At 51.9% G+C, this 25,062-nt stretch overlaps 9 protein-coding genes across 9 annotated transcripts; 4 read left to right on the top strand and 5 right to left on the bottom strand.

The window, feature by feature from the left end:
* Positions 1–10: 10 nt before the first annotated feature.
* PC9H_011195 (uncharacterized protein) lies at positions 11–566 on the top strand (the record flags this gene model as incomplete). The annotated part of the gene is made up of 3 exons (XM_036780680.1): positions 11–82; positions 128–297; positions 353–566. The coding sequence occupies 3 exons, from the start codon at positions 11–13 to the stop codon at positions 564–566; spliced, it is 456 nt and encodes a 151-aa protein (XP_036628063.1).
* Positions 567–1,022: 456 nt separating this feature from the next.
* Positions 1,023–2,502, bottom strand: PC9H_011194 (uncharacterized protein; the record flags this gene model as incomplete). Its single annotated transcript, XM_036780679.1, has 6 exons — positions 1,023–1,213; positions 1,271–1,442; positions 1,494–1,612; positions 1,665–1,937; positions 2,028–2,197; positions 2,252–2,502. 6 exons carry the CDS (start codon positions 2,500–2,502, stop codon positions 1,023–1,025), a joined length of 1,176 nt encoding a protein of 391 aa, XP_036628062.1.
* A 475-nt stretch (positions 2,503–2,977) lies between these two features.
* Positions 2,978–4,589, bottom strand: PC9H_011193 (uncharacterized protein; the record flags this gene model as incomplete). The annotated part of the gene is made up of 4 exons (XM_036780678.1): positions 2,978–3,114; positions 3,182–3,700; positions 3,757–3,813; positions 4,463–4,589. 4 exons carry the CDS (start codon positions 4,587–4,589, stop codon positions 2,978–2,980), a joined length of 840 nt encoding a protein of 279 aa, XP_036628061.1.
* A 1,665-nt stretch (positions 4,590–6,254) lies between these two features.
* PC9H_011192 (uncharacterized protein) lies at positions 6,255–10,124 on the top strand (the record flags this gene model as incomplete). Its single annotated transcript, XM_036780677.1, has 14 exons — positions 6,255–6,555; positions 6,605–6,719; positions 6,775–6,940; positions 6,995–7,712; positions 7,766–8,087; positions 8,148–8,594; positions 8,690–8,829; positions 8,892–8,995; positions 9,072–9,204; positions 9,267–9,447; positions 9,533–9,668; positions 9,728–9,804; positions 9,886–9,982; positions 10,041–10,124. The coding sequence occupies 14 exons, from the start codon at positions 6,255–6,257 to the stop codon at positions 10,122–10,124; spliced, it is 3,021 nt and encodes a 1,006-aa protein (XP_036628060.1).
* Positions 10,125–11,463: 1,339 nt separating this feature from the next.
* On the top strand, positions 11,464–12,208 carry PC9H_011191 (uncharacterized protein; the record flags this gene model as incomplete). Its single annotated transcript, XM_036780676.1, has 2 exons — positions 11,464–11,607; positions 11,660–12,208. The coding sequence occupies 2 exons, from the start codon at positions 11,464–11,466 to the stop codon at positions 12,206–12,208; spliced, it is 693 nt and encodes a 230-aa protein (XP_036628059.1).
* A 4,318-nt stretch (positions 12,209–16,526) lies between these two features.
* PC9H_011190 (uncharacterized protein) lies at positions 16,527–17,390 on the top strand (the record flags this gene model as incomplete). Its single annotated transcript, XM_036780675.1, has 4 exons — positions 16,527–16,752; positions 16,800–16,862; positions 16,916–17,019; positions 17,070–17,390. The coding sequence occupies 4 exons, from the start codon at positions 16,527–16,529 to the stop codon at positions 17,388–17,390; spliced, it is 714 nt and encodes a 237-aa protein (XP_036628058.1).
* Positions 17,391–18,547: 1,157 nt separating this feature from the next.
* PC9H_011189 (uncharacterized protein) lies at positions 18,548–20,102 on the bottom strand (the record flags this gene model as incomplete). The annotated part of the gene is made up of 2 exons (XM_036780674.1): positions 18,548–19,846; positions 19,905–20,102. The coding sequence occupies 2 exons, from the start codon at positions 20,100–20,102 to the stop codon at positions 18,548–18,550; spliced, it is 1,497 nt and encodes a 498-aa protein (XP_036628057.1).
* An 803-nt stretch (positions 20,103–20,905) lies between these two features.
* PC9H_011188 (uncharacterized protein) lies at positions 20,906–22,027 on the bottom strand (the record flags this gene model as incomplete). Its single annotated transcript, XM_036780673.1, has 5 exons — positions 20,906–21,226; positions 21,283–21,448; positions 21,505–21,588; positions 21,642–21,942; positions 22,009–22,027. The coding sequence occupies 5 exons, from the start codon at positions 22,025–22,027 to the stop codon at positions 20,906–20,908; spliced, it is 891 nt and encodes a 296-aa protein (XP_036628056.1).
* A 1,362-nt stretch (positions 22,028–23,389) lies between these two features.
* PC9H_011187 (uncharacterized protein) lies at positions 23,390–23,695 on the bottom strand (the record flags this gene model as incomplete). Its single annotated transcript, XM_036780672.1, has 1 exon — positions 23,390–23,695. One exon carries the CDS (start codon positions 23,693–23,695, stop codon positions 23,390–23,392), a length of 306 nt encoding a protein of 101 aa, XP_036628055.1.
* Positions 23,696–25,062: the final 1,367 nt, after the last annotated feature.

Here is a 25,062-nt window from a genome sequence, read left to right as displayed (position 1 = left end):
TATAGTCGCTATGTCAGTAACAACCGGCCTTGAGAAACACCGAAACCTCCTCTACGATAACCCCAGCTCTCATCTCTACAACGTTCAACTTACGCAACATCGCAATCAGGCGGGGCAGCTCACTTAGCCAAGTAATCACTATGAAGATCAAATCAGCCTCCATTCCACAGCAGTATGGGACGACGAGAAGACTTACTCGAAGCAGCCAGAGATCCGTAAAGCAGCCTTGAATACCACCTTCAAGTACGCCAGAGTCTGTGGAGCCGACAAAGCAGGGGCAATGAAGACAGAGATACGGTACGTGGGTTCCGGTTTATACAAACAAAAATGTTAATGACTCCGATACAACCAGGGGCGGCTTTCACACTAGCTCGGAAAGAGATTCGTTCAAGCACCTGACTGTACGCTTCTTTGACAAAGACGGACGCCAAATGTACTTCTACCGCAAGTCGGACAAGTCGTTCTGGGATGTCCTCCATGTTCCCGAAGACATAGCGGCAAATAACGCAATTTGGAGGATCGAGGACGACTATGCTATTATCACTGAAGCTGAGTGCAGAGCGTAAGATATTTCTCGTATAGAGGACCCAATAGCTACTTACCGAGCAATCATAGGAAGAAATTGAACGTGTAGGAAGTGGAGTATCACATTCGTCTATTCTTGAGAGTCGGCTTTAGCTATATATTTGTAGTTCATTGTATTAATGGGGGTATGGGTGTGATGAATGTATTAATTACTGACGTGGTTCCGAAGAGAACAGGGGAGGTTTTGAACGCCAATCGTGCCACAGCTATGTGAGTACAGTGAGTGTTTGACGTTCATTCTCAACCCAGCATCCGGTGCAAAAGATCCGACAAGGGACCCACAGAGAGCGGAGAGGTTAATGCCCTTTCAATGAGACGCTCCTACGCAACGAGTAGCGAGTGAGGATTTTATATTCAACTTGGGAATTCGCTAGACATGATTGACGGTAGTGCAATATTCCGATCGTAAGATGCACCTACGCCACGAAGCAGGACGTCTATTCAATGCCCTGCAGCCACTCATCCTCAAGGAGATCCTCGGCTGTAGCACGATCCTCGGGCTTCAGGCATAAACAACGTTGAATGAAGTTCCCGGCAACGCGAAGTTCGGCATCTGGCATAACCTTGTGTTGGGAGATCAGGTCATGGATGGGCTGTATCCCCAGAGGTGGCGCCTTCTTCAGCTGACCTACACATACACGGAGGTTAGGAGACGTTCCGGTAGGGTATAGCAAGTTACACCTACAATCGGGGTTGAAGTACTCGCCCGCTAGCGGACAGACATTAAGTTGAGTCGAGTGAAATACCTCGCACGAAAAGATCATCATTTGATACAACAAATTCTCGTCTTCCGTTAGGTCAAATATCTCGAGGGTTCTATACCGAAATAGAACTTCGTTGGTGATGAGCTCGTAGGCCTAAGTCAAGATTTAGCACGTTGCACAAGATGACAATGGGATGGCAGCTACCAGACAACCAAACGACCACATGTCAGCTGGTGTGTCCCATTCCCCGCCTAGGAGGACTTCCGGTGCTCTCAGAAGGATGGGAGTGATGGTACAATTGGCGTGGTGTTTAGAAGGGAGAGCTCAACTTGAGATCAGTCTCATGAGAATACAAAGGAGTGCGTAGTGGCTCACCGCAACCAAAATCTGCAAGGACGTAGGTAGCGCGCAGCGCCTCCTCCTCAGACGGTAGTTTCATTGGCTGGGATACCGCAGATCGGAGCACGCCGTCACTTGAAAGCTCTGGGGGATTTCTCCGTGGCGGGTCTTCCTGGATCCATTTCTCGATATCGCTGGTCGTGGCAGGCGTTGTAAATAAGACATTATCAAATTTGAGGTCCGTATGGACGATCCCACGTTCGTGTGCGAAAGCAATTCCACGGAGAAGGTGTAGGAGGATACGTTTAACTAGCGGAAGGGGGAAGGGGGAGGTCCGAGACTGGATGAGGGACCTGACGTCGCCTCCGTAGAGAGGCATGGTGAAGCAAAGGTGAGAACCTGCTGAGCCGCGTCCTTTCATCGTGAAGTATTCCAATATGTGAACGCAATTATCTGATTCCGAGGGGAATGTCAGCCGTTTGAGCGCCTCTTCCTCCCATGCCATCTTGCGCTCGTGCAGGTCTGTCGCGTGGCCAGTCAGTACCTTGACGGCCACGTATTTATTGAGTCTATTAATGGCTTCAATATACGCGAAGATAGAGGAACTCATTGGTCTTGCTCACACTTCGTTCCACGCAAGCCAAGTACTAGAGTTCTTCCCCCAACCTAACTTGCGAGCGATCGTGTATCGTTGGTCATACCCAATCTTTTCGCCAAACTCGAGTTGCGCCCAGCCGTAACCCTTCTCAGCGGGCAAGCCTATCCCTTCTGACTGAAAGGAGAGGTCGACGACCTTCTTGCCGTCAGCATCGACAGAGAAATGCTGGTTCGTCGTGACAATGGGCTCTTCTGGTGCGAGGAGTATCGTAGACATGGAGCGAAATACGCGCAGTCGAAGGGGTTGAGAGACAACTTGGCGCGACTTCAGGGAAGATATGGACCTCATGAAGAGGCTGGACATTGGCCGGGACATCGTATCGATAGTGCAGCATTGCGTTGCGCTGACGTTCGGAGTGTTCGCCGTATGTTTTACGCCCACAAGCGCCTACATCACGGACACGTGCGACGCCTGGCAACTTAGCACGACGAGAAAAAAGTGAAGTTGTGGCGTCCTGATTGCCCTTCTTCACTGCGGCTATACTCGACATAAGGCGAGGTCCGCAAGGTCCCATGAATGGGGATGAAGGTCATGCTGCAAATAAGATGGCCATTTTCTTCGCTGGCGAACGCGACACAGTCGATAGGGGTCAGTCACGGTGGAAGGGGACAACTCACACGCGCTCATTGACATTTTTTCATCAGATGTGAGTACCATTTCGATCATGAACGATTATATATGGGACGTGTATCTACTGATTTGCCTGGTCTTCGGGTAGATTTCTTTGTGCAAGGCAAGGATATGCTCGATACAGCTCCCACTCGCGATGTTCCACGACCTCGACGCCCGGAGACGGATGTCTTGTAAAGGCCGCCGTTCCCGTGTATTCTACCACGCGAGGGCGATGATGCTGAGTACCATAACTCGAGGAAATGATTTGGGGAACGAAACTCACCATGCACGACGAAGTAGCGGGGAACGTCTTGACTTTCGCGGCCCTCATCGATCCGCGTCCCCACCTTCCCGCTATCGATGCACTCGAAGACCCGTGATCGCACCCACCCATCCGTCGTCGCCATGATATCGAGGCACCCCTTCCACCACGCCTCCACCGCACCCTCATCGCCGCTAGCAGCACCACTGACCTCAAGCCCATGGGTGATCAAGACCGGTGTTGGATTGCCGCATCGCAGCGACGTCGTCTTCTCCCAGTTCTCCCCCGAATCCAAGTACGCGCACGCGGCGAGGGTTCTGCGGTCGAGCAGCTCCAGGCGCTTGATCAGAGCGGCTTCCCTCGGACTGCGATGCGAGCGCAGGCGCGTGTACGCCTCGTCGCCGAACGCGGAGGTGCTGGCGATGTCGTAGAGCGCGATCCAGGACGGCGTGCGGGCATCCGATGCGCGGTATCGCGCGCCGGTAAGGAAGGCGGGCAGGTTGTTGAGCCGGAGCGGGATGTGTTCGTTGTTGTACCAATCTGCGGGGGGTGGAAGTAGGCAGACGGCTTCGTGTGCTCGATACGGAAGGACGAACCGTGGAACTCGTCCAGGGAGACCTGGGACCCGGGCTCAGACAAGACGGCCAGGAATCCTGCAGTCATGTGGTAGGGAAGTGCGATTGGAGGTGAATTGTGAATTGAGACGACAGTGGGTGGATGATGCACATCGTGAGAGTGACAATTAAGGAAATGACTTTAGCGCTGGTGAGCCCAGGTAACTACGCCAGTGACTAGTAAGTACGCCTGATGTACAGCTCAAGAGCGAGGGAACAGAGTAGGGGGATTTGGTGAACTGGGGTTTTCCTTATCGCCCAACCCCCACAATAGCCACTCGACACTCATTATACAAGGGATGTTTGCGATTTGGAGCATAAGTCCATTGTCCGAAATATTGGGAAACGGAAACTGTGATACCGAGTATAACAATCGCATGTATTGGACTTCGAAAATGTGAATGAAAATCAAGTATTCTATGTTTGAGCGAGGGGTAAGCAGTGCCACGGAAATAAGACAACACGGTGGCTCACATATATTTATCATGAGTGCGGCAGTGTTAAGCCCAGTTGGCTGGCACTGTCGTTGGCGGCGGCGGATTCTCGTTCTCCTCCTCTGATTTCTTCATCCGTCTACTGCACCAAAGACAGCAGCAAACACACAACAGGCACAAAGCCGCTATCGCTCCTATCCAAACGTTCGATACGCCTATTCATTCATGTGGTACGCCGGGGATCCGGAACTCACCAGCGACGATGCCGAGGACGATGAGGAGGAACTTCTTGCCCTTGTGCTTGAGCGCCGACGCAGCGAGCGCATGGGGTATGAACGCGCTCAGTGCGAATATGCACAGGAGCGTCAGTATGAAGGGCATAGAGAGGAGGCAGGAGAGAAGGCCGTCAAATCTCAATCATCGTGCCCTACCCAAAGTACCTGCTAGTACCACACGCGAATGGGGCCCGGGGATTTCAAGACAGCGGGTATTGAACTAGAGCCTTGCGCTAGGGGAGAATGGCATCGAAACCAGTCGTGGGGTGACCGTCTTGCGTGCGTGGGCTCGGTGAACGAATTCTCGGGCGGCGCGGTAGGCCGCAGAATTATGATCTTCAACGATGGAAGGTATTTGCACGCTCGTGGTCATTGGAAAAGTGTTTGAGGTGTTGTACTCTCCTGCAAAAGACTAGTGGATTCTAGTATGGAAAAGTGATGGTGTGAATGGAGCTAAAACGATTGGGTACCGGAGTGATTTCTTTTGGAGCCCACGTAATCTCCGGTCTAAATTTCTGCTCATTTGGGTCGAACTTGAGGGCTGCTTGAGCGCTGAGCTTGAGCCTTTGGACTTGCAAGCAAGAGTCCCGCTAGAGGTCCGGGTTCTGGACAACACGGGGGACACAGATTCGGATAGGAAGCTAGAAGGCTCAACGGGAAAGGAGAGAGGCGTTCTCGCCGGGTTCATACACACTGGTCGTTGATTCGGGGGACTTTCGGACATTTGGGATCGCAAACTTGGCTGAAATTGTCAAATTGAGTTGAAAACGCGTAACGGTCACAAGCCGATCATGATCGAACCGTAGCTCTGTCACGCACCCCTTTCTAGCCTATCCCCTCCTTTTCTTGTACCTGTAACACCATCATGCTGAGACTCTTCCTCGTGTGCTGCGGTGGCCTTGACAAGAACTGTGATATATGGCACAGTGTCAGGACCTGTGCGCTTAGCGGCTATGACCTATTCTTGACGGGACGCGTCTTTTGCGCGTCCTCGGCTTCATCATGGAACATGACGGACCTGAAGGTACATGTATGCGCCCAAGGTATCACACTGGCGAGAGGCTCGGCTTCGTTACATCAGATTTGACGACGTCAAGTGTCCCCAGTAGCGAACGACTTGGGTGGGATGATAGCTCAACGTCTGGCGCTTGGAGGAACACAAGAGAGACAAAAAGGAAGACGTCAAAGGAAGACGTGGCGGTTCATCACGATCTCGGCGCCGCCAGGACACCTCATGACGTAGCGATCCGTACTTGGACTTGTACACCGAACACTCCGAAGGATCAATAGGCAGTACTCTGGCACCTTGTCCTCGCGACACCGCTCAACCGTACTGAGGTCACGCGGTACGATCTAACCCGTAACTCTGTAAAGTAGTCAAGAGGGCATTAAGGGGAACTAACAACAGAGACGTTGAGGACTTTGCGCGTTGGCTTGTAACATGACACATCGTTAGGTCCAGATCTTGCAGTGTACATCTTCAAAGATGGGGCAAACAACGATGCATCTTAGAAAGTGTCGCATATGTCTATAGCTCAAGCATCTCCCATGTCTCCAACGCCCCCCCCCCCACACACACACTCTCTCTCTCACCGGCTCTTTATTTACTTTCTTCTTTCTTCGCAACCCTTCGGCTTTCCCCTTTCTCTTTCCTCCCTGCCGTCAGGGGAAACAGGAGGGTCTCAAAGTGGAAATCGATTGTGATCGTGCGAACTGGTCGCCGTATTACGCATTCGTATACTCGATTTCGACAACTCGCCCTCCTTCCACAATGTTTGCCGATGAACGACGCAGAAAGATCAATCTGGGCGGCGCATCGAGCGCACAGAGCCATGCCATCATCCTGGATCAAGCCAAAGCTCGAAGATTAGAACGCGAGGCGCTTCGGCGAAAGCAAGAGCAGGCGACTCGTATTCAAGCATGGTGGCGCGGCCAGAGGGAAGCCAGGCTCGTGAGAGCGAGGATGCAGGAGCTGTTCGCCCAGGATATGTTCTCGATCACGGGCTTGCGGTGCTTGGCTTTGACCTGCGATGAGACAGCGCTGGAGTCTTGGTCGACTGCAGTCAGTCAGGGTGCGTGCCACTCCGTTCTGTACCCCATATCAACCTGACTAGCTCTCAGACGGAGCCCTTGCATTTAGATCGGCGGCGGCACCTCATCAACACCAAACGAGCTGGCTAATCTTGATGCGGCAGATAACGCTGCTACTCCTCAAATCGGTCGCAAATTCGCCTCGGTGCGTAGCTCGATAGCCTGCCGGTTATCCGTGGCACTTACTGTGAACCGCGCAGACTCAATCGCTCAGTTGTGCATCTTCGAGTCCTTACCTCCATCTTCTCCCCGAGCTGGTACCGCCCCACGTTCGGCAGCGAAGCCACAGACGCGTGTGCGGCCATCACGCGATACACCCTAGATCACGGTTATTATTCCTTAATTTCGCAGGCAATATTTGCCATCGTGAGTGCTCCTCGATCCCACCACGTAGCCATACTGACTGACCCACTCTACTAGCCGATACCCGAGGCCAAAACATCCCAGTCTCTCCCATATCTAGTCGTGCTCGCTACGCAACCCTTCTCCATCCTGGCCACCTCCGATCCCGCTTACTCATTCGCACTCGAAGCCCTTCTGTCGCGCATCCTCGTCATCCCACTGCTTCCGAACCGGATTCCCATTGCATCACTCACCCATCTCGCGGGCCACTTGCCGTTCTCCACTCTGAACCTGGTCGAGGACCGCGTACCGCAGGTGGCGCACGAAGACCGGGTGCACCTCGTTGCGAACCTGGTCACGTTCACGTCTCCCCGGTACTCGAAGCTCCCGAAGGCGGCGCTCGAGGCGTATGCAGGGCTGGTTACTGCGCTGCTCAACGCGCTTCCCATCAATGCTCTGGATGCACGGCACCCCGGGGTCGAGGAGTACGACTCTGATATGGAGGCGCACGCGGAGGGCGACGTCGTGACTCTTCCGCCGCTGGATCCCCGTACGACTAAACGCCTCGATGTGCTATTTTCGACCGCGCACATACAATCCTTGACGTCGGCATTGCAGTCGCGCACAGCACTGGTCAAGTTCCTGCTATCGCTCGCTACTATATCTCCGGCACGTAAAGACGATGTGCTACGCGCGGTGCAAGTCAACAACGGCGGAGGGCTGGTGCGGGAGATATACCGAGTTTATGTGAGGAGTTCGGCACTTGGGAAAGATACCGAGATGAATACGCTCGCAGGTAATAGTGCCTGTGTTCTCGCTGCCTATGTTGCTAATAACAACTTGCCTCAGACACGGCGAACGCCCCTTCGTGGACATACTTACTGTTCCTGACATACCTGTACAACCAGGCGCTGACTACGATGGGTGACGACGAGTTTTTTTCGACTGCCGCGCCTTCATCGACAGAACGCTCTATCGAACGCAATCCCCTCTCGTTAGATGATCTGACCACTTTTAGCAGGCAGCTGATGAATATTGCATTTACGCTATATTGGCGCACACCTGGTGAACTGTCCAGCGGCCCTGTCCTGGCCCGTGCTGGCATCCGGTTGAACTGGGAGGGCGTCAGAGACATTATAACGAAGTGCTTGGTCGCTATTCATGCACGAGAGTAAGTACCATCCACAATTTGATTACATGTTACTGCTGCTGACCTTTTCCACGCGTGCAGTTCCCGCAAACCGTTTACTCCCCAGGACCACTGGTTGGTGACCTCGAATTTCGACGTGCAGTCGTTTGTTGAGGCGGCGATATTTGAGGAGAAGGAGCTCACGTCGGACAGTAACGCCGAGGTTGTGGTATCCGGCACGAGGGTTCGTCCGACGCATAGTCTCTCTGCGCGCCAGCTCGCATATCTGTCGCCACGGCTGGGGATCCTCAACAACATCCCCTTCGCGATCCCGTTCCCCGTCCGCGTGTCTATCTTCCGCAGATTCATCCAGAACGACGCGATTGCGCGGGGGACGCCTGATCGGTATTCTTTCCAGGGAATGAGCCATCGGACGCGGGTGCATATTCGCCGTTCGAGCGTCGCGCAGGACGGATTTGACAAATTGGCCGGTGTGGATCTGAAGGGCCCGATAGAGATTACCTTCGTAGATCAGTTCGGCCAGGAAGAGTGAGTCCCCGAGGAATTCATTGCTAATCCCCGCCGTCGTGCCCCTCCCTTTGCTCGCGCGAGCTGACCTTGCCCTTGCTGTTGTGTGTATACAGGGCTGGAATCGACGGGGGCGGAGTGTTCAAGGAGTTCTTCACGAGCCTCTGTAAGGAAGTTTTCGATACGGATCGTGGGCTGTGGCTGGCGACTAAAAAGAACGAGCTGTATCCAAATCCCCACGCTTACGCTACCGAACGTAAGTGGCGGTTTCAAAAAGAAGAACGTCCGAAGTCTAATGTTTGCCGTGCATGCTACTAGCGCATAGCCTCAACTGGTATCGATTTGTAGGACGGATATTGGGCAAGGCGCTGTACCAGGGTATACTCGTGGATGTGGGCTTTGCGGGGTTCTTCCTGGCCAAGGTATGCACCCCTTCGTGGTGGAGTAAATGGGATGCGTGCGGAGTGCTGACGAGCGATGTTCCGTTTGTGCGATTAGTGGCTCGGCAAGCAGAGCTATCTCGACGATCTGGCGTCTCTGGACCCAGATCTCTACAACGGGTTGACGTTCCTCAAACATTACGAGGGGAATCCGGAGGATCTGTCGCTGAACTTCACGGTCGCCATTGAGGGTGTGTACCTCTCCCGCCGCCTCCCACGTCGGCTGTCACGAATTCATATTCATTCCATATAGAATTTGGCACGACTAAATCAATCGATCTGATACCAAATGGAAGCAACACGCCTGTGACGAGGGAGAACCGCCTCCAATACATATACCTAATTTCGCATTACCGCCTCAGCAAGCAGATCAAGCTCCAGAGCGAGGCGTTTTTTGAAGGCCTTTCGGATATGATAGACCCTAAGTGGCTTCGGTGCGTCGTGCGCGTTGGGCGTTCATGCGTCTTCGTGAATCATGCTGTTTTGGCAAGCTTTTAGCTAACCTCGTTCCTTTTGCAGCATGTTCAACCAGCAAGAGTTTCAGATTCTCCTCGGAGGGGTTAACTCTGCCATTGATATAGAGGACTTGCGTGCTCACACCGTGTACGGCGGCTTGTACGATGAGAAGCATCCTACTATCATGGCGTTTTGGAACGTATGTCAATTATTCTTTTAGGCTGTTCCCTCAAACGCTGTACTAACGTACACGTGCAGGTGGTGGAGTCATTTGATCACGAGCAGCGACGAGCGCTATTGAGATTCGTATCAAGCTGTAGTCGTCCACCCCTGCTGTAAGCGGCGTTCCGATCCGCTTTGCTATGAGGTAACTGACTTTTGATCGTTCACCTCCCTTGAACGTGAATGGAACATAGCGGTTTCAAGGAATTGCTTCCGAATTTCTCTATTCGGGACGCTGGCTCAGATCAGACACGCCTTCCGACTGCGAGCACATGCGTCAATCTTCTGAAGGTGCGCCCTGCTTTCCGCTTGGGTGGGTTTTATGTCTAACGTCATGTCGGTTTCATAGCTACCATTGTATCAAAATGAAGCCGTGCTTCGAGAGAAACTCCTGAAGTCCATCACCTCCAACGCGGGCTTCGATCTCTCCTGATGAGTTACGCTGACCGTGCCTCTTTTTCACCGCGCCTTTCGCGCCGCATTTCGCATTCGCACATTTGAGATTGCGTTCAGCCATATGCTGTTAGATATCTGGAATTTGCAATCTTCGCCGCTTTCCGTTCTGTTTCTGTTCTGTCAATTGTAGTTTACAGCAGGACTTGCCATCATGATTTGTATAATAAGTATTGACGTTATGTGTTAGATATAGATAGAACTGTATCGCCAATGACAACGGTAAGTACACGGGCGATCATCGGCAACCATCTACTGATGGACGTTCTCATTTCTAGACATTCCCCCTCTGTGTAGAGAACTCTCTGACGGGATTCACGCGGTTCGATGAGCGTAATAACGGGGTTCTTTACCGCCGTTCTTGAAGCCACTGCGGATATGACCTTCCCTTAGCCGAAGTCCAGAAGCCAGAAGGCAGAAGGAGGACCGTTGATGAGGTACGTTCCTCGGTGTCCCCAAAGCTTCTCCTTGATGCCTACGTCTCCAAAGCTCGCGGTGTGGACGTAGGTTGATCCTTCCTCCGCATCGTCGAGCACCTTTCGTTCGTACCATGGTACATCAGCACCCAGCTGATTGCGAGCTGACTATATGAAGCATCCCATGGCTTCCATCGGGCTTCCCCCGCTTGGAAGAAAGTCACGGCGAGCCTATTTGTGCGGTGAGAGACGTCAGGCTTGCCCCCTGTATCGTAGGGTTGACTCATCCAGATGAAATGCAGTCGCCTAGTGGGGGGAATCCGGAGTCGCGGACGAGCCCTAGTCGCAAAAGCCCTCGGCAGACAGCTAGGTCAAAGGTAATATTAAAAGGCAAAAGCATATCACTAATCAAGGCGACGGAGTAGCCTCGCTTTATCCATGTAGGTATGACGGCCCCCTTGTCTGCGCCTGTCTCCGGGCTAAGTGATGGGAGTGGGACGCACGATGACCCACCTTTTCTTTGCGGTTCAGGTCGGGTGGTCCATGAAACCCACACTTTTTGCTCGGCCGGTGGGCGACTGGAGCTGGCATTCTTGGTTTTCTGATTGGGGTGCATGCATATCGGCAGCGACAGCTCAGGAGGTGGCATCTCCGCGGGTTCTCTCACGATCCAAGATTACCTCTGCATTCCCACGGCAGCTATTTAGAGCCCTGATTCGGGCTTCACTTCGAGGCTGAGCCTACAAACACGTACAAGAGGGAACCTACTTATGTACCATCTGGTAGCACGTGCTCTTTTTGCATAGATCCAACGGTACGTCCATGCCATCTGCAGATTCGCCTTTCATTGATATATAAGTCCTCCGTGTCCCTTACCCACCCTCCATATTCACATCCACTACCATGTCCCTCGCCCGTGTAGTCCTCGTCCTCATTCAGGCTGTTTCTAACCAGTGGGCATGCACGCCTCCGAACCCCACGCCCCCGAAAGCCAGATACCATACCGATGAGTTGTATATTCTGCAGATAGCGCCGTTCATTTTCAAGGTACGTTCGCCTCCTCGAACATGTTCTCGCCCTTTTAACATCAGATACGCAGGTGCACCAGGCAATTATATGGATATGCACCACATTCGAGGTGTTATTCTATCTGGGATCGCTGCTCCCTGTGTCATCGCCCACCTCCTTCATAAATTCCCTCGTCTGCCCTTCGCAGTGCAACCTCAAGGTCACTCCCCTTTTCGTCATCGGCGTAATGGCTTCCGTGCTGGGTACCTATGTCCGGCTTGATTGTTTCAAAGCACTTGGCGAACTCTTCACTTTCGATCTTACGGTCCTTCCCCAACACCGTCTCGTCACAACCCGATTCTACGCCCATGTACGCCACCCAGCCTACACCGGTTCCATGCTGCTCGTTGCCGGTCTCGCCTGCTCCCACCTCTCTCGAGGCAGCTGGCTGACTGAATGCGGTCCCCTTTACGCACCAGGAAGTGCTATCGTCGTCTGGGCTGCATGGTGGATCTGGACTCTCGCAGTCGGCATCAGCCGTGCCGATGCGGAGGATAAACAAATGAAGAAGCTGTTCCAGACAGAATGGGAGGAGTACGCTGCGAACGTGCCGTGGTGGTTTTTGCCGGGGTTGATTTGAAAACGTTGCGTCGTGATCATCATCGTGTGCGCTTTCTACCTCTTTCGCGCATCTTCCCCACTGCCCTATTTGTATATCCATCCTTACCTACGTTGTCCCCTTTTACTTCTGCGCCCCGCTTCCTCCACTTGGACTCATGATATAGATATGCCCCACCTCGAATGCCCCACTTATTATTCCTCGTAGAATAATACACGTCCGTACGTCTTTATGATACGTGTTACGAACAAACCAATCGCCCGGGTTATTCTTGCGGCTACTTACTACCCAACGCACTATTTCAATTTTCAAATCAAGCAAAAGTACACCACATTCCTATCTCGCCCTTCTGGATCATTGTCTTACCTATCTACACACCAGTTTCACTTGTACTACATATTGTCGATTGACAAAGACTTAGGACCTATCGCTGGCAGTATTGGTCTTTCCGCCCTGCCCACATGTGCGCGGTCCGGCGCTTCCTTCCGCCCTTCGAAGATGATCGATGATCCTTCACCGCGTCCACCTCGGAGGAGTATACCTTCGTATTACATATCTCGCTGATTCTTCAAGCACTTACACATTGCGGACAACGAAAGTCGATTGCCCAGACAATTGGGACTCGATGGTATTCGCGCAGCCGAGATCCTGGAAGATGTCTCATCGTTTCTCACCAGTTCCAACGCGCGTGCCTCGCCCATTATCAGTATTCTTCGATCGAAAAGTACGCTCAAAATACTTGCATAGAACTTGGGGACCGTGAGCTCATATCTACTAGTTGGTCCTGGGGCCATTCTTGCCGACTGACGACTGGGAAAATACTGTTCAAACTGCCTTCTTATCATGAGGAGCATTAGGTATTGTTGCTAACGAGAAAGCACGATGGAAGGGAAGAGAGAGCTTAGGAAATAGTTGGAGAGCTTGAGAGTTTTTCGGGGCCTTTTTAGACTTTTCGCCAAAGGTCTTTGGATCCTCTCGGCTCGACTAAAGAATCCTATGGAGATGAACATGCCAAATGTCCAATCGCTGCCATCATGCCAAGGACTCTAGGACATCGGCCGCGACTCTACGAAACATCGCCCCGCTAACACCATATGTTTGCGTTCCCTTCTCAAACAGATCTTGTGCGTGTGTCTCGGTTCAAAGCTTTACGGGCATAGTGAACCTGGAGCGGAAACATATAGTGACATTTGAACCTTTCAGCATGCTAATACTTGTAACAACGTCGACTTCGTCAGGGTTGTGGATGAATAATTTGACTCCGAAGGCACATACCGTGGAATGGTTGTAGCTTTTCCGGCACATCCTCCCCCCTGTCCTGTCCCCTATCCCTGCCTTCCTCGCTGAATCCCCCTCCTTCCTCGTCGCATCCACGGTACTCATACTCAGAGCCTACATATGCTTCAGCTCGGAGTTTCTCTAAGCGTACCACTGTATCGCTCAGGGGTGCTGCTTCCCTGAAGGGTCTCACTGGCACGTCGATCGGTAGACACACGCTCGAACGAGGCTTTCTAGAGAAGGGGTGCATCAAGGAAGGAACTCGAGATTAAAAGAAGGAAAGAAGGGAGGCAGTGTGGGTGCGTGCAATGTGCACCTTATGTCGTGAGCCGCCATGCCATGCGTGGAAGCCCTTTTAAATCCGCGGGAACTGCGACGAATATTGCGCCTGGGGTTCTGTGTGTCAGCGCCATCGCCTAAGCGACATGGAGTTATGTTATGTCTGATTGTGATTGTGATCTGCCGTACTGAAATAGACCGCTGGGAATGTTCGAGTACGAGTGCGATATTGAGGTGGAACTGGCTCTGAGACGTTCTTCTGAGGCAGGCATTAGCGATCCGAAGGGCAGATGCATCAAGGCGAAGGGGTTTAGCCTGAGCACTTGCGATGGAGGCATAGAACAAGAAGCTTTACAGCAAATGATTCGACAGCTATCAAGGAAAGCATTGGAACGATATGATTGAGATAACAAGCTGTCGCAGCTCCAATAGCAATCAAATCGCATTCTATATTTGCCATCCTCTCGCGGAGCACGTCGTTGATCTAGCTCCCCTAAAGTTCGTGCTCTTGCCGCTAATCATAAGGTGTCCTATCGACTTATTGGAGTGGGTAGATAGGTCACAGGTGGCCCTGAACCCCGGTCTCACCCACTTAAAGGGATTAGGTCTGTTACTCGGAATAGATGTGCAACACAAGATGAAATGAAGGATCCATCACAGCAGGACTGCATAATGAAAGAACTCACGGACCGAGACCTCGCCTCTCCGCCCGTGCATCCAACGCAATATGCAAAGTTGACGTTTGGCGTCATAATCGGACCGTTGATCATATCATAGAGCATTCTATCTATACGCGATGCGGGATGATGAGCGTATTCAATAATGATCCATCGACGCGTTGCCGAGAGCTCTCAAGCATTCAGGTCAAGGGTCCAGGGATCTCCCGCGAAGGGCTTCACGGAAACGTTTGACGGCGGAAGCCGAGAGGTTGGTATAAATAACATGCGAAGTGAGAATGTAGGATGTAGAAAGAAGAAGGGGACCATATGACTGCTGCTGGAACGAAGCCGACTAGAATCAGAATCGAATGTGCGGAGTGAGATGGAGAGAGATACGTACACAAGGGGGCCGAAGAAGAGACAATACGAGGCCGACTAATGGATGATTAACGACAGACTCATAGTGGGGTGGGAGATACATACTAAAGGGATGCTGCAAGCACCAGAGACTGGGACACCAGACGCCAAAGCATGACCTCCCCTCGAAAAACCAAAAGTAGAGCATCCCACGAGAATCTGCCGAGGGTTGGTTATCTATGACAAACCGGGGTCCTAAAAATGGATGCCCGCAAACTCTGGGTGCTAGCTTAAGACGTTGACATCTGGGGAGTTTCCACCACTGGTTGAGGTGACGGCGGCGCGTCCCGGGTGCGGGTGCGGGCGTCAGCTGCACAGGTGAGATCTCATCAAAAGTCGGCTTATAAAAGACCATAGGTGGAGGTGAGACTGTAGCATCGGCACGGTAGGTGCGCCTCGGGAAGTGCGGATGGTAAGCTAGGCAAGCATGCCGTTTCCTTGGTGGAATTTGGCCCCCTGCGAGCGTCTTGGATTCACCTGAGCTGTATAGCACTGTGACCGTCGTCGCAGGAGAGCGGTGGCTAAATGTTGTTCGACTAGATCGTATGAGGGTATGCCAAACAAGCTAAGGTAAAAGAATCTGACATCGGTGACATTCTAGAGAGGCCGCGGAACTGTGTTGCGTGAGATATCGTGGTCCTGCATCGAAGTTACGGGCTGAAAATACGGGGCACCTCTGGCGCACGAACCATGTTGAGGCATGCTCATACACGCGTCTCGAGCCTCCGGCCCCGTATCTGCTTCATGCAAGGCAGACAAAACTCCTGGGCAAACTGGGATGCAGCGGCGTAAATGCTACCTCGTGACGGAATACTACACTCGTGGAGGTATTCCGGCGTTAAGGGCTCGAAAAGTAGGTAAGAAATAAGATTTTTGGCTGATTCGAGTCTTGCGTCTGCAACTACGGTATCGAAGGCACCTTCAAGTATGATTAATTAGCAAATTAGGGCCCAAATCAGAAGGAGTATTACAGCACGGTTTGTATTTGTACCCCTGCTCGTGGTCTTGGATGCGGGACGTAGCACAGCAAATTTGAAGCGGCCAGAAAAAAGGGGGTACGAGTACCTTGTAAACCGAATCTTGAACGACAGAGAATGTGAAGTCAGTCGGTTCGCGACCACGGCCCAGGGTCACGGTGCATCTTCCTCGCGACTTACGAGCGGTAACGGGACCAGGAGGTTAGGAGTGAGCGAAGGCGATTCGGTGTCAATTTCAAGGTCTCCTGTGGAGAAGAGCGGCGACTTCAGACATGTCGTCGGGGGCGAGCACTTGAGTGAGTTACTGTCCAGTGTCTCGTGTGCCGCTGTGCTGACAATTATTGGCGGAGCCTCAATGAGCCTAACAGGCGCTTAACACAAACGACAGCTCTACTATCTTCGCACCCGAGTCTGAATTCATTCCGAGAGACCAATCATTCCATTATAAGGTGCTACGACTAGTATATTTTCTTCTTCTCTTGTTCCTCTCGCCCCGTCTCGCACACAAAAACCATCGAGGTGCTTAAAATGAACCTGTCGGAGCTTGTAACCACTTGAGAGGGGGGCGCAGCTTGCCAACCACGTCCATCATGAAACTCAACTTCTGGTCCTACTTCCCAAGAGCCCTTATTTTTCACACAGATTACAGTTGGGGGAGATGACTCAGTCAAGTAGCTCTTGGAGAAGATCCACGAGAAGCTCGTCGCCAGACACTACGGCGTCCACCTGATGGACCTCGCGCTTTACAAGGTGCGCTACCACATACTCTGCGATGCCAAACGACTGACTGCCAGCCAGACAGATATGGCGATGCAGCCCACGGAAGGGCGAACAGCTCGTATCCTTCCGTGGCTTCACACCCAGTCAGAAGCAGACGAGCTTGATGCTACACAGGCCCTCGGAGTCTTGTTCACCGATGGCATGTTGCACAAAATCGTTGTCGCCAATGCCGAAGGTCCGTTTCTCGAATGTTCTCATATCCTTGCCCTCATCCTGCTTCAGTGAAGGAGTTACTCGACCACGTTGATGATCCTGAAGTATGGTCTCGAATACGTATCAGGAAGGGTAAATGCAAGTCCACCCACTCATCGCTTGCTCGATCCTCATTCTTTTCGCAGACCTTGACAAGCGTATTAGCAAACTATCAGATATCCCCAGTCCCACTTCCATTGTCGGCAGCGCTGCCACTCTGAAGAAGTTCCTCAACGCCGCTGGTCACCCTGTATGCATTGATCATGTCCCGGCTACGATACTCAGCTCGCTGCCCTGCAGAGGAGACTCTTTGACCTCGACCATGTCAATGTCACCCTGCAGGACATTACCTACGCGTCTAGCTTCCTCAGTGCGACGGTTGAGTTTTATGATGATGAGGCCCAGCGTCGGACTGCCATTAGGCCGCGGGTCAACAACTTAATGGCGGCTGGTTTATGGGTCACAAAACTCGAGTGGCTAAGCAACATTGAGCTCTGCTGGACAGCAACTTCGGAGCGATTCGTTGCCAGTCTCAATACCGGAACGGTCCATCCCCCCACGACTCTCGCCAATGATATTCCAGCGCGCCAGCCCGATTTAGACTCGTCCCTGACCGCATGATATTGCATCTCGGGCTTTCGCTGGGGAGGGAAATGACGGGCAAGGATCGAGCTGGATCGAGGAGTGGGGAGTGACGCGTTGACGGCGCGATCCTGGAGAATCACAGGACAGACTTGTCTTTTGTCGGAGTTACGTCCATGTTTCGTTCGTGGGTTGTTTCTTGCACCCCTACCCCCGTGCGCTTTCAGTCTGAGACGCTTGACGAGCGGAGAGTGCGTGCACTGGATGGTTGGGGATAGATACGCGTTCCCTTTTCCGTCCACAACCTAAACAGAAAAGGTCCGTTCTCCCCTTCCGACGTAGTTGTGATACTGTCGGGAAGCGCCGAGCCTGGGTCAAGACTTGGGAGCGTCGGGGTAGGCAGGGGGATACGTGCTCCGGATCCGCTGGGGGACAAGGAGGGGACTTGAGAGCGATATTATGATGTCGGTACGCTTGTGCCCTTTCCCTCTTTTTCTTTCATTCGGTCAACGTCTCTCCTCGTAAATTTCTTCGTGGTTCGTCGAGTAGCGAACGCGCTCAGAACTCTGCCAAATCACGGAAGATCGGTGTAACGTGAGTTTTTGGTCTTTTATGACGGATTCATTCACTCACTTGTGAGGCACGAACGAGAAGTAGGCTATCAAGAAGGTGAGTGACTCACTGTGCCCGTGGAACGCAAACAATTGGCCCATTGGATCATGCTTGCCGTTCGCTTCATGAGACGCGATACTTTGGTACGAAATCTATTACATAGTCGGAATCTGACAGGGTAGTCGATGTCGGTGTATGCCCTAGGACGAGATGCAAACGAAGTTTGCCACAGGGATGCCGTCCTCATCAGGTAGATCACTACATCTGCGGACAGTATCCTCTATAAGCCAATCAGAAATAATCGGTTCCTTCTTCAGAGACAGACGATTACCAAACCCACCATCTGTTGACTCGGAGTATTGGGTAGCAAGAGGGTCGCATTACAACCACAGAACTTCTTGAGGACAAATGGCTTCAAACTCAATGCCTGTTAATGCTGCACTGACGGTTTTAGCACATAATGAAAAACACCTGTATAAGCTCCCGAACGATAACCATATAAATATGCGGACGGCGGGCGACTGGGTATATTATCTAAAACCAATGCCAGACGCCGTATTAATGCAGGGGAAATTCCAGTATATTTACGACGCAGAACCGGCCTCCCGCGAGGTCATCTGGTTGACCATCAAGGCAGGAAGTGTATTTATTACAGGCTCCCAGCTATCCCAACGCTCCTCCCCATCGTCGCTCCAGCCGTCCAAGATTCGGCTAAGCCGGCATCCCGCTGGAAGGATGCCGCTCAAATAGGTCGCTACCTCCGGGGCCGGGGAGTGAAGGCCGACTGGCCCAACGTTGAGTTCAGCCAAGCATCTGAAGCGTTCGTTGTATTCGAAGGTCGGCGCCGACGCAGGGAGAGAGGTATTCAAACAAAGGCACAAATATACCAACTGCGGGCGTATCACAGCTAGCTGTGGTAAGACAGTGATAGGGAAAGCGGGGGTACCGTCGATGGTGCTCGACCGCCGAAGAGCGAGGTGCGTCAAAGAGGGAAGATTCTCGGCAAGGTAAAACAAGGCTGAGGTGGTCATTGGTAAATCAATGAGGGAGAGGTCCGTCAAGCGAGTAAGGTGGCGGAGGGGCGCGAATGACTCCCATGTAGCCAGTGGTATCTTCTCGTACTCAGAACCATTCCTACAATGTTTCAGTCTCAGGGTCTCGATCTGTGGGCAGCACGAGCTTATGATCTCGAAAAAACGAAAGTGATGTTCTCGGGTCTGCCGGGTGTCTGGCTCAAGTACGAGTTTGCGTAGGTTGTTGAGTTTGTATGTTTCTAGGAACGGCGGGACATTGTCGGTAGATATTTCAAGCAACCTGAGCGACGTAAACCGTTCGCTTGTGTCCACGGGCGGACGTGAAAGTTGGTTTTGACTACGGACTGGCCATCTATGGGTGGATCGGATATGTTGTAGGCGCGGTAAGCATGCAAGAGTGTGCATGACACGTGGCGTAAGCACCGCGGGTGCGATTTCAAGCTCGGTCAACCGAGAGAGGGGAGTCAGGAGCTTATCTAAACCGATCTCTTTATATTCATATTGTGTTATCCACAGATCCAGGCGGCTGAGCATTGGGCATCTGACGGGGAGATAAGACAGAAGTGATTTTGCTTTCGGGAGGCTCGTCCCAGTGATACCAGCAATGGTTAGATCGACGAGACGTCGGTTGAGGAGTAACGGTATGAAATCGCGTAGGCTATAGGGCTGGCAAACGAGGTTCCGCAAATTGGGGATAAGGTCGCCCTGAGGCTTGTTTAATGCGATTTCGGTGAAAACGGAGTGGGAGTATAGTTTGGTGCCTGCAAGGGGAAAGGATATGCTGTGCACACGCCAGGAGTATTTTAGAAAGACGGTCCAATCGTGGGACCAAAGAGGGCGCTCGAATGCCTGTTACCATCGGATTAGACGATCGCAACCAACATCAAAGGCATCGATGGGGACTTACATATGTTACGTCCTCTCTCTCCTTCACCAACGGAGCCAGAAGGCTCAACAAGGGATCCATCGAGTTGAGATGTTTCCAGAGAGCACTCAAAGCTTCCCTAGACCAGGTCTTCGAAACAAGCGCATTGGAGAAATTGTCGCGCCGGTCACAGTACTGAAATACGAGTCGAAGAAGTTCTTCGACGGCGAGAGCATCCATGCAGAATATTTCTTTTCCTTGGAACTGTACGCCGGCGGATCAAGGAAAACTGTTTACATAATAATTATGTTTTCACCGTCAATATATGAATTTGGAGTAAAGGTGACATTTGGAGGCTCAGCGGCATCGGACAGAACGTAGTCCCTACTTTTGTTCCACCTTTGTAGCCGGGATACGGCTTATGCGCGACCCCGCGTAGAACTGTCCAGGGCGCGGGGAGCGGGAGGGATAGCATGAAGACGAAAACAGGGAACATAGACCCTCGTGTCTTGTTCGTTATATCGTCACTTTACTTCGAAATTCCTGTAAGTAAGGGGAGGTCGCTGTGCAATATTCGGTCCTCAGTTCAGCTACCACGAAATGAAACAAACAGCCACGAGATGCACGTTGAGAATTTCGATGTCAGTCGGCGTAATTGTAGTGACCCTATATACGAATGAAGAGCATACAACGGGCTTGAGAATGTAAGAAGGGTTCAAAAGTGTGGAAATGATGCGAACACTGTGGACACAAAGGGGAGTGATTTATTGATTTATTGTCCATTCACGAAGACATAAACGTCTCCGCGCTATGAACGATGACAGCGCTGCACTGTATCTATCGTCTTCGACACCAACATTTCTATTATCTTGTCCACCATACGAGTCATGAATGTCAATCGTGTGTCCGGGCCTCTGTCTGAGTGGTCGTTCGGAGGAATCATGTTGTACATCCAGTGAAAATGTAGGCCAGAAGGTGGCTCGACATTGGTGTAGAAATACACAAGATATACAGTCAGGAGCCGTACAGAGATGTTCACTTTACTAGTCCTCACCATCCCCTACATACCTCCGGTATATAGAGGAAAAACTTGGCCATCCAGCTCCGGTTCGCATAGCGTAGACAGCTCTTTCCCAGACTTCGGCGGACTTCAAGCAGTACGAGCAACCCCGAAGAAGACGTTTGTTTCTCGTGATGATTTCTTCGAGGTCGCCATCAGGGTCTGCACTGAATTCCCTGGCGACAGCCTTGTAATAAACATGCCAATCGTCGCAGCGGGGGGCACCTCCCTTGTGCTGAGTCGCAGCAGGGGGCCTTAACAGAAGGCACAGTTTCTCATTGCGCAATCCCTCGCGCTGAATCATCTTGTTGCTTACATCAGGATCTACATCTAGAGAGAGATTAAATCTAGATCACGTACCCAGGTTAAAAGAGTCGTCTGCCAATCTGCCTGTCCTCTAATGGCGGCCTCGACGGTGGATAGAGGAAGATCAAGCGTTTTGGCAGCGGCCTCATCCATCAGGACAGATAAACCCAGTTTTTTCGCATTTACGAAGCATTCTATAGGGTGAGAGTTTAGGCATAGCCTAGACTTCCCGAGTGAGTTCGGTGTTTCCGTGGAGCACGACGGGCGCGAGCTTACTTCACAGCACGGTCCCTGAGAGCATCGTAGCCTGTATTGCTTGCATACTGGAGTACTTCATATGGGTGTTCCACGACAGAATATCTGAGACGTTGGCAAATTTGAGGAAACCCAAGAAGTAAAAGCAAGGCACGTACTCCATCTTAAGCTTGCACATGGCCATCGCGTTATACACTTTGTACTTCTCCACAGCTGTAGACAGTCTGCAAAAGGTCTCCCAAGGGAGCGAAGATATATCGGGCTGATGTCGGTGGTGAGCGAACCTGCAAAGTAAGGAGACGACTTCGGCGTCTTCCGTTAACTTGACCAGCGAGGAGGGATCCCGATCCAGAGGTAGAAGTGAAGCGCTGAAAGCTTCGACATTACGAGCATGAGCTCCATACAGGGACCCATCGTTGGCCTCCAGGACCACGTCGACTTGAAGACGGCATCTGTCAACTTCAGAGCCAAATGCAGGGGTACATGCTCAGTCAATCCAAGAATCAACGAAGAAGGGGGGCTCACCTGGGCAAGGGGGGGCCATTTCAGAAGTACCTTGGTGGAATATCTAATGTTGGTTGCGTCTAGTGTGGCGCAGTGTGGCTAGGTGCTACAGCGCTGGGAAATGTGGTGCGGCAAGTCGGCATGGGACAATAGAGTAGAGTGGGTTTGGGCGTCTACTCTCTTAACTCACTTCTGCGTTCAACTACTGAGTAATTCTACTCGAGTACTCCGCGAAGGTGCCGCGCTGAAACAAAGTGTATACTCCTTGAGCTTCGGTGCGCAGGCTAAGATCACTGCTCTGTGTTTCCTTCCACCTCCCATATAGGACGAAAAATGGTAATGTGATTGCCAGAGGGTCTCGTATCGTGTCGACGCTGCTCAAGCAGGAAGAACACCGGCTTACCATCGGAGTTTGCAATGACAGGGACGCAACGCGCGAAAGCCACTAGATTCGACCGCCGGTCTTGTTTGCCTCTTCAACGTCAAACATGGGCAGACTACGTATTTTGGCTGCTGCTTTGCCAACGAGACGAATCATTTCTAGCTCACGAAGCGCTCGTTTGGGTTCACTAGGCAGGCTGTGAGTGCATGCGCGTAGGACTACCGTAATTCAGGCAAACGGTGGCTCACTCTGAGAGGTCCATAGTCCATGGCTCCCGCGTACCGCAAAAGTGGGTGTCCTCGACAGAATACCTGTAATGCCAAGACATTTGCAGGTATTGGATGCCACGTACTCCACCTTGAGTTTGCATACCCTCATGGCACTAGATAAGGCGCTCGTCTGCGCAGTGGGGAAGTTGCAGTCATTCATTCAGTTCAACGTATAAATCCTTGGCGGTGCCTCTTCGTGAAGCGTGATGCATTGATGCTAGAGAGTATGGTTATAAACGCCGGGAGATGAAGCTCGGCATCAGCACGACGGTATCACAGATGATAGCGGCCCTTACCACGAACTTGGGGGCATCCATCCGGCTACGGTGCCTTCACGCGACAACGAAGTTCCTAGCTTTCCTACCAGAAATGTAGGCGTCGATCTGTATGAGTGCAACCAGTTGGAGAAGCTACCGCTGCTCGGGATCTTTAACTCGCGGAAGTTCACCGCGCTCCCACCGCAATGGTGGCCTTCGACAAGAAACGGCTCCGATGTGCATTTTCGAGCAATATGGGTCCCGCCTCGAGCTCTTATAGTCACTGTTTTCCCTCCGTCTGGCCATTTTCGCATAGGAGTCCTAAAACACCAAACAAGTGCTTCCCAGTCACCCTAATCACTTTGGAATAGTTAGCCGTTAGACTTGGGATGGGTGCTTGGAAAGCCCTGGAAAGCCACGATTGGGTGGCGAAGCTGAAGCACGATCAGCCAGCGGTGGAGGTATAGATACCTCCAGGATCTGACCTCAATTCCTCATTCGAATTTCTTCGTCTTCGTCTTCTCGTCCGCATCCGCATCCTCGCAAACATCGGCGTGATTACTGGCGAGTTCCGCTTCCAGTGCTCGCCTATAGTCATCCTTATTGGAGGTGGATCCAAACGGCGAGTCCTTTCGAGCACATTCTTCGATGACAGACATGCTCATTCCCTTTGGTAGTTCCAGCCAGACAGTCTGCTGCAAGGATGCTAACTTCAGCAAGCCCGAATCATTTGTCCGTGTTATGAGGAATAGCATGCTGACCTGACGCTTCGCTTTCCCTTTAGACGGTCTGATCAACATCGGACTCTAAATAGCCTCTTGTGACAAGGGCATCGCCGCCCTTATATGAATGTGTCGGAAGGATGTTGGAAAATACTTGACTGTTATTGCAACGCACAACGAACAACGAATAATCGTTTTCTCTATGACCGTGATGAGATCCGAAAACCATGTTGCGTCGAATGCCTTTCCATTAAAGTGTGGTCCCCGGGGGCGTCAACGTTAGGCTATGTGCATCCATCGTCGGGACGGTGAGGATGGGATTAACCTAACGTGTTGATAACGCCCTTTTCACTGTGCCAGCGAAGCATTGCCGTCGTCGCTCATGAAGACAAGTTCCAGTAGGTGTTGTCCGGTAGGTGTCTAGTTGTGCGAGTTGCTGCAGGATAGAGGTCCTTTCTTTTTTTAAGTTTTCTGCCTTGAAGCAGTGGCGAGGAATTCGCGCCACAGCATTGGTCGGCAAACACTGTGAATATTGAAGCGCCGGAAAAGAGAGAAGACGAACGACAAACGCCTCACTGCTGGCTAAGGGGGGAGTAGTGGCACAGCGAATACATTGAACGATGGGATCATTCTCGTTGAACACGGTAAGACTCGCATTCTTGCGTAGGTTGAGATTGGGGATTGCAGGGCATTATATGGTCGTTTTCCGGCGCCTGTTCAAAAGTTACATGGAAACGCTGATGAGGGCCAGAACGGCATTACCAGGGGAGGGGGGTAGAATTGAGTAGAAGGGATTCGTGGGTGTCGTTGGGAGAATACTGAACTAGCAGCGACGTGCGGATGATTTCCTCTCTTGGGCGCTCTTCGTCGGGAGTTGGGTGGCGAAGGTTCATGGAGGTCGTATAAGCGCACGGTGTTAATATCCGACGAGATGAGAACGTAGTACGCTGGAAGGCCCCAGGAGAGCTACAATAGGCTAGATAGATATGTCAGCTAGATTCTGACATGGGAAAGTTCTACACTAAAGGCAAGATCTCTTCGATCTTTTCATTACGGTATCTCTAACTGAGTAAAACAGTAAGTCTCCTGTAAGCGCAGGGTATATAAGTGCCATTCAGTTCGAATACCCGAGCGCACACACGTTCTTGCTTTCATCCCATTCTTCGGACCACATCCCTGCGCTTGGGAAGAACAACGCGTGGATCACTGAGGCTGGCTATGTCTTCGAACTGAAAATAGTAGGAAGCCGCACAACCAGGATACCACTTACCTCCAAGAATCGAAATGAAATAACGCGGCGCGGCGCGGCGCATGCGCTCTTGCCTCCAAGTTGTTCTCGGTGTGATACTGACGAAGCAAAGAGGGTCTGGGCGAGCTAATTCGACGCTGCACACATCACCTCAAATGCTGCACTCTCTGGAATCTTTCGGCGTACAAGGAACTTA

The sequence above is a fragment of the Pleurotus ostreatus genome, assembly GCF_014466165.1.
Source record: "Pleurotus ostreatus strain PC9 chromosome Unknown scaffold_8, whole genome shotgun sequence".
NCBI lineage: Eukaryota > Fungi > Basidiomycota > Agaricomycetes > Agaricales > Pleurotaceae > Pleurotus > Pleurotus ostreatus.
This window is presented reverse-complemented; position numbering and strand designations above follow the sequence as displayed.